This window comes from Erigeron canadensis, chromosome 9 (genome assembly GCF_010389155.1).
Source record: "Erigeron canadensis isolate Cc75 chromosome 9, C_canadensis_v1, whole genome shotgun sequence".
NCBI classification, from domain to species: Eukaryota; Viridiplantae; Streptophyta; class Magnoliopsida; order Asterales; family Asteraceae; genus Erigeron; species Erigeron canadensis.
Genome location: NC_057769.1, coordinates 8,991,854 through 8,999,627, shown reverse-complemented (window position 1 = coordinate 8,999,627; position 7,774 = coordinate 8,991,854). Strand labels below are relative to the sequence as shown.

General features: G+C 38.0%; 1 protein-coding gene across 1 annotated transcript; it reads right to left on the bottom strand.

The window, feature by feature from the left end:
• Window positions 1-1,127: 1,127 nt before the first annotated feature.
• Window positions 1,128-7,021, bottom strand: LOC122581973 (ABC transporter C family member 14-like). The gene is made up of 11 exons (XM_043754307.1): window positions 4,901-7,021; window positions 4,488-4,808; window positions 4,321-4,407; window positions 3,612-4,235; window positions 3,364-3,528; window positions 2,986-3,280; window positions 2,685-2,899; window positions 1,928-2,233; window positions 1,781-1,844; window positions 1,444-1,683; window positions 1,128-1,352 (listed from the first exon to the last, which is right to left on the bottom strand). Exons 1-11 carry the CDS (start codon window positions 7,004-7,006, stop codon window positions 1,252-1,254), a joined length of 4,524 nt encoding a protein of 1,507 aa, XP_043610242.1. The 5' UTR covers window positions 7,007-7,021; the 3' UTR covers window positions 1,128-1,251.
• Between the last annotated feature and the right edge of the window lie 753 nt (window positions 7,022-7,774).

Here is a 7,774-nt window from a genome sequence, read left to right as displayed (position 1 = left end):
TCTATGGTAAAACCTGGAAGCAGTCTCTCTACCTTTGGTAGGGTAAGGCTATCTACGTATCAACCTCCCCCAACACCGTCTTCGACAACGGTGTTGGAGACCCAAAACCCGTGAAAGACGGCATTAGTAGTTACTTTTACTTTTAGTTTATTACCCGTTTGCTTTCTATTCATGTGAAATATTTATTCACCAACGAGAGAGTTTCTTTACAGAAAATTGTGATCGTAGCTTCTGATCATTTCGGCGTGCATGGAACTAGCGAACTTGCTGATCGTAGTTCCAATTCAGAGGTATGTATTGCTCTGCTCTCTTTTCTTGCAACGTTTCGATTTTTAAATGTGCATATGATGTGTTTGATAAAATGCCCGAACGAAATTCTGGTGAGGATTTAACTTATAATTACCTCTTTTCTTCTTTTTTCTTAGATAATTATAAGGCTTTTAGATTGTTTTTGTAGAAACTGCAGTTTATTATTGCATTATAATACCAATAGGAAAGAGTCTCATATCAGCTAGAACTGTTCAAAAACGAATTTCAACAAAACGGTTACTGGCGCGGTTGATTACTGGTTTTAAAGTGTCTCTGATTAGCTCGATTACTAACCAAAAATAGTCGCAGACCACCTTGATCACTGATAAACGTATCCCAAAAACATATTTGCTGATATACTCTTTAATATATATGCATTAACACTTCAACAGTCGAGACTCACTGATTTACATCGTCTATTATTTAAATAAATTTGGTGAGGTTACGGGCACTGTCCTGCCCAACGAGACCGGCACAGAGTGCTGGATCCCGCTAGGGACCCTACCCCTAGGGGCTAGGACCTTGCAAAGGGAAAGCGGGTCTGGACTCACGTTGACTTATATGGGTGTACACTTCATACCTCCAATCCATATCAAATAGAAGAAAAGTCCCACGAATACTAACATATTGACTTGGATTTCAAAAAGATCCATAATGAAGACATCATTGATTGAAAATTGTAACTACACAATCATACTAGAGCTAGATACTATTAGTATAGCACATCACAAATTACAACTGATTGGGAGCTTATTTAGATGCATTCAGGCTATATTAACCAATAGATTTACTCTTCAAAATACAACATAAAAAAATTATACCACTTAAAAAATTTTATCTTAACTGGGCCCCAAAATCCTAGAGAACAAGAATTTTAAACTCATCGTACAAACTGCAAAACAAGAGCTTTAAACCCGACTGGGTTCATTTGATTACAGCTTTTTATAAATCGGATGACCGGTGAGCATACTCTTGAACCAATGCCCCAAACAGAGTAGGTCTCTCAATTAACTTTGAAGGTTTGTCAAATTCTTTGGCATAACCTGTTTCCAACAACACAAGTTCACAAATCAGTGAGTTCAAGTTTAAAAGAACATATTCAGCTTGTTTTATTTAGACAAGAACAAGACTTACCAGCATCAATGACTAAAACACGATCACAGTCCATGACAGTTGGAATTCGGTGAGCAATGCTAATGATGGTACAATCAGCAAAGTCCTCGCGTATGATTTTCTGAATGACGGCATCGGTTTGTGAATCAACAGAAGCTGTTGCTTCGTCCATGAATAACAGCTTGCTGTGCTTTAGCATCACTCGTCCTAAACAAAGAAGTTGCCGTTGTCCCACACTCCAATTATCGCCATTATCAACAACTAGAAACAACAAACAGTATTTTTTTTTAAGTATAGAAACACGGAACTTCTGCTATCTATGAAAGCCACACTTTAGAGTTTTCTTAGTTTTTGGTACCTGCAGAATCTAGTTTACCAGGTTTTGCAGCTACAACATCATTAAGTTGGCACCGCTCAAGACTCTGCAAAACAAGTTACTGCATTAGATGACTCAATGGAGGCCAAAAGATGTTAGAAATTATTGGTAACAAGAATACAAGATTACCCTCCAGATCTCTTCATCAGAATGTTCACCAATGGGATCGATATTACTTCTAACAGTGCCTTCAAAAAGGATTGGCTCTTGAGGAATGATACCAAACCGTGACCTTAGATCATGTAGCCCTAGAGTAGATATGTTGATGCCATCAATGACTATACTTCCACCAGATGGCTCCACCAATCGGAACATAACCTGGATTAAAGTTGACTTTCCACCTCCAGTTCTACCAACTACACCGATCTTTTCACCTCCGTTAATGCTTAGGGTAATCCCTTTGATCACTAGAGGGGTGTTTGAACGATATCTAACCTGTAATCACAAACAAATATTCAAGAACTTCAACTGATATTTCCTTAGAAAGAGGCCTCTAATTTGGAATTTTGGATATAGGATCTCAACAGACGGCTGCTTGTGCGATGCGGTGATGGTTGTAGCGGCACCGGTAGCGGCGACGACTGGTGGTGGCGGCGACGGCGATGGGTGGTGGTGGCGGCGGCGAGTATTGTATGATATTAATGTAAAAGGGAGTAGTGTAGTTATTATAGGAGCTACGGGGTACATGTTGGTAAATTAATTTAATTAAGGGTATTATAAGTATATTAAGTGAAGATGTTTAAAATAATGAATAACGGTGAAGGACACTTTAGGTAATTCATTTTCTTTTTTGAGAAATGGGGGACGGGTGAAATGCTTTATATAGTATAAAAATAAAAATAAATAATTATACATTATACATTATAGATAGATAGTTGGAAGTTACCTGTAAATCCTTGAGCTCTACATTGCCTTGAGAAGGCCAATTTGAAGGAGCGGGGTTATCTTTTTTAACCCATTCCGCTTCTGAAGGTATGTTGGTGAACTGTTTGATCCTTTCAACAGAAACCATTCGGTTTTCCACAAAACAGCTCATGTATAGAGCCATAAACAGCACCCCGTTAAGTGACAATCCATAAGAGAGTGATAGTCCAACATTTTCTGATCCAGACGACTCCTTTCAAAATTAGTTCCTTAAGGAAAAAGGAAAAAAAAAGAATGACAATAGGGTTAAGTTGTGAATATACCTGGTTTCATTATACTGCTAGGTAGAATGATCATAAACACAGTGGAAATACATAGAAACAAGCTTCCAATGAACTCCAAACGGAAACCCAACCACGCGTTCGAACCATTATTGTGGAAGTCCATTCTTAGGTTTCCATTTACACGGTCAACGTTCTCTTGAACAAATATGTCCTGCTTCCTGAAACATCGAATCGTCATAACCCCTGCAACACTCTCCGAGAAATGGTGGATAATAGGTGCTTTTGTTATTGAGTCAAGTCGTGTAATTTCTCGGGAAGTTGAAAGATAGTATCTCTGAAACAATCAGGCCATTAGATCAGATCAGATTTCCAAGTAACGTTATTGTATCATTCACTCGTTAAACAAATGAAACATACCCGATACCAAAAGTTTAACCAACCGAGAGGAATCAGTAGGAACACAGTTGGCCAAGCATTCAGGCAAGTGACAATGATAATTCCAAGCACTGTTATGAACATGGCAAGGGTCAGGCTCATCATAAATGGAAGAAAGACATCGATGGCTGTTTGATCACTTGATGCCTGAAAAGATCAAAAATTAAACCATAAGATGCTTCTCTAAAGGTCTAGCAATTAAGTAGTAAAGATTAAGAATTAATCTTTACCCTACTAAGAATTCTTCCTGAAGGTGTAGTGTCAAAAAATGACATTGGAGCATGAAGGATGCTGTGAAGAATCCGTTGAAAAAAGATTTGGGAAGTTTTAAGCCCGAGGATAGTTGAACAAATGATTCTACCAAATACCAAAACCAGTGATACACCTGCTATAGCTGTATAAACTTCTATAAATAGTAAAGGGTTAAAAGAGGAAGCACGGTCATCAGCAGTTTCATAGGCCAACCAGTAATCACTTGCCATCTGTGAGCCTTGCCACAATAATGAAAACAACATAACACCAGTCACACCCCACCATCCAAAAGCCTCTGTCACATAAATCTTATAAACGTTTAAGCTGATTCTTCCTGTTTCCCTCTCTTCTTCTTGGATTAGTTTTGATGTGCCAATGATTTTACTAGAAGCGGATCGTTCTAAACCCTTTTGATCTTTTTCGATTTTTAGGCTAGGAGATTTTTCAAGAGGTTTAGGGGAGCTTTTATCCAATGTTGTAGCTTCCATTTCCACTAGGTTCATAGAGGTTTCATGGGCAGAAACTAAAGCTTTAAAATCGAGTCCAGATTCTAGTAGTTCATCATACTTTCCTGATTGAACAACCATCCCGTCTCGCATAACCTAACAGAGTTTAAGTTAAATTCTAGTCTGAAAAAATAATGAAAACTGTAGTCTGAAAAACTATACTAGAGATTAGGATGCATACCAAGATCTGATCAACGTTATGGAGAAAATCAACTTGGTGCGTCACAAGCAAGATTGTCTTATTCCGAAGGACCCCTCTCACACATTCCTTTGATCAATATCAAAAAACAAAACTGTTAGAGTTCTTAACTCAAACACAACCTTAGAGTTTGATTCTACTATGATTACCTTAAATATTTCTGAACCCGTGTGTGCATCAACAGCACTAAAAACATCATCAAGAAGATAAATGTCACAATCTTGGTAAACAGCACGGGCGAGTTGAATTCTCTGCTTCTGGCCACCACTAAGGTTAATCCCACGCTCACCAATTTCGGTCTGATCACCAAATTCCATCATCTCCAAGTCCTTCTCCAAGCAACAGTTCTTGATCACTTTTTTGTACTTTTGTCTGTCCATTGGCAACCCGAACAAGATGTTGTCTTGAATTGTCCCATTTTGAATCCATGATGTTTGTGCAACATATGCTGTACTCCCACATACCTTCACCTGTTATAGCATCAACAAAGTTTATAGCTTTTTGTTTTCATTAAAATTACTTAGCCCATCTACCAATGACTTATAATAAAGATTAATGGTACCTTCCCGGAGATTTTGTGCATTTCACCAATAACGGCTGAGAGAAGAGATGATTTCCCTGAACCTACTGTGCCAACGATTGCTGCAAGTTCACCTTTCTTGATCTCAAAGTTCAAATTCTTGACTGCAGCACCTTCAGCCGCTTCATCGTCCCAACTGAAAGACCCATTTGTGATCTCAATCGCCGTGCTGCCACTGCAACCCTCTTCCCTCTCCACCACTTCTTCATTCAACTCCTTACTCAACATGAATGCATCCAATCTTCCCAGTGAGATCATGGCTTGAGAGATTGAGATCATTGATTGAGGGAATGTTCGAATTGGGTCTTGCAAGTTCTTGAACAATGATGTGGCAGTGAACACTGTTCCTGCATCAAGTGGGATTCCAAGCAAAATTGCACTCCCAAAAGTGAGGGAAGAAATAAACAAAGGGGCGCTCCACAACACGATCATATTTCCACCTATTGAGATCATGAATTTGGTAAGCCATCCATATTCAGACTCACGAAATGCTAGAATCCTCTTGTTGAAATGTTCTTCCCATGCTTGGAACTTAATCACCCTCATATAGTTAAGCATCTCATTGGTGGCTTTCATCCTCAAATCTCGGTTTCGCATTATATTAAATTGAAATCTGTTGTTCCTTTTAGTACCCAAAACGACATACATTAGAACCAACAAGATCCCGACCAAAGATACCAAAGCTGGCAGTCCAATGTAAGCGTAAAGAATACCTAATGCCACAGAAACTTGAACAGGCATAATCCAAATAGCATGCAATTGCATCATCATATCACCGAGTTGCTGTGTGTCTACAGCCATGTAGTTCACAATCTGTCCAACACCATGTGATTGTCGAGCAGAACACGTGAGACGTAACCCCTTTTTGTATAATGAAGTTATCAATGTGGACCGTATCAACATTCCCATCTTCTGAGAATGAAAATTGAACTGGTGGGAAGACAATACTTCAACAAATTTTGCAACAAGAAGTATCATTATCAAGTAATAACCCTCATACGGGGAGGTTCTCTTCCCCGCAGTGTAATCAATAAATCTTTGGATCAACAGGGGACCGACATACATAACACAGAGCCTCAGAACTGCAAGGGATGCTGTGAAAGCACCGTGTTTCCAGAAACATCGGATCAATGTGAGTCGAACAGGATGTTTTGAGTTTTCATGAGGCTTGGGCCATTTTTCTTCAAAAAGCTTTGACATTTTTTCAGCTCGATGTTCAGGTGAAAGCGATGGAATGTCCTTGAGTTTTAGAGGGGTAGTGTACCCTTTGGTCAACAACGGGTTCATCCACAGCCAAAAGACTTTCGATGGGATTGAAGCTGATGCCCATCCGCTCACTAATGGCGACGTGTTCAACTCATCAGCAGGTATGACTTTACCATTCCCATTGCCATTTAGGGATTCAGATTCGGTCAACACTGTGACCCCAGTTGATCCATTTACTGATAAAACCAGCAGAAATACTGAAAACGGAAGACATATCAACGAAATTATATCTTCGGATTTGTATACTGAAACGTCTCTGGTGCCAGAAACTAGTCGAACAATACTGGACGATGCCAATAAAGCAATGACTATGAAATTCACAACCCAGAATACGCGCAGAGATAATGGATGAGTGACAGCTTTAAATCTCTTTTCATGGATGATCAAAACAGTAATCACTAGGAAAGATAAAGCTTGAATCAACCAACATATTCCATCAATCAGCTTCCATGGCATTTGGCTATTTTGTGTAAAAGCCAAAACTGATGAAACAACCGACAAAACTGTTAAAACGACACTGACTAGCAGGGACAACTTAAACCAAAGATTTGTGCTGATACCACCGCTAGCTTTAGTGATGAGAGGTTCATGAACATTTGAAGTAGTGTTGTTGTTTGATGTGAATCTTGAATACAATTTTTGGATAGCGAAAACGAAAAGGATGAACAAAAAGATAACATCAATGGAGGTCAAAAGAGCTCTTTGAGGACATGGAGATAGGAATATGAATCTTAACGATTGAAGAATAAGCGAAATTCCTGATGCATTTTCAGGCACAACAGAGCTTGAAGAACATGAAACAGAAGTAATCCAAGAATCCATATCTTTGGTTCCAAATCAAAACTAACTTCTCATCAAAAAAGGTAATTAACCCACAAAACTTTAAAGCAAAATTTTTGCAATAGTTTTTGGTTTTTAGTTTCACTTTTTCTATTCTGTGCCTCCACCAAGCTGCATATTCCTGGAATGTAGACAAATTCAAAGATTAGGCATATTAAACCAACAAACAAAATAAGAGTCCAAACAAATAAATAAATAAAAACATGAGATTTTATGCTCAATTATTCAAGATTCATGGATATGTACTAAAGATAGACAAATGATTCTGATAGTACATATGTAACAGATTAAAAAACATACACGGGCAATTGTGTTACGTGTAGGATCCGCTAGTTAAACAGAATTTTCTTAAACTAATAAAAATACATGCAACTATATATCATAGCATATCATATCATATATCCATACACATTCATCATTCATCATTGAAGTTAGAAAAACAAATACTAAAACTAAGCTAATAAAATAGATAAATTTACAACATCTTTTCGCTGTTTACAACACATATACATCTTTTACTACACAACATGTTTAATTAGCACTCCCTTAATGGAAACATACTCACATGTTACATATTCTTAAAATCACCAAATACCCATAATGACCAAAAAAAAGAAGTAATTATTATGAACTTGTTTGTAGCTACCAGCTGGAAATAAAAAAGGTGAAAAGAAGTACAAAGATTTGGCTGGTGTACAAAAAGAGAGTCTTTTGGTACCTCGGCTTAAAAATTTCAAATGGTCAGTATAC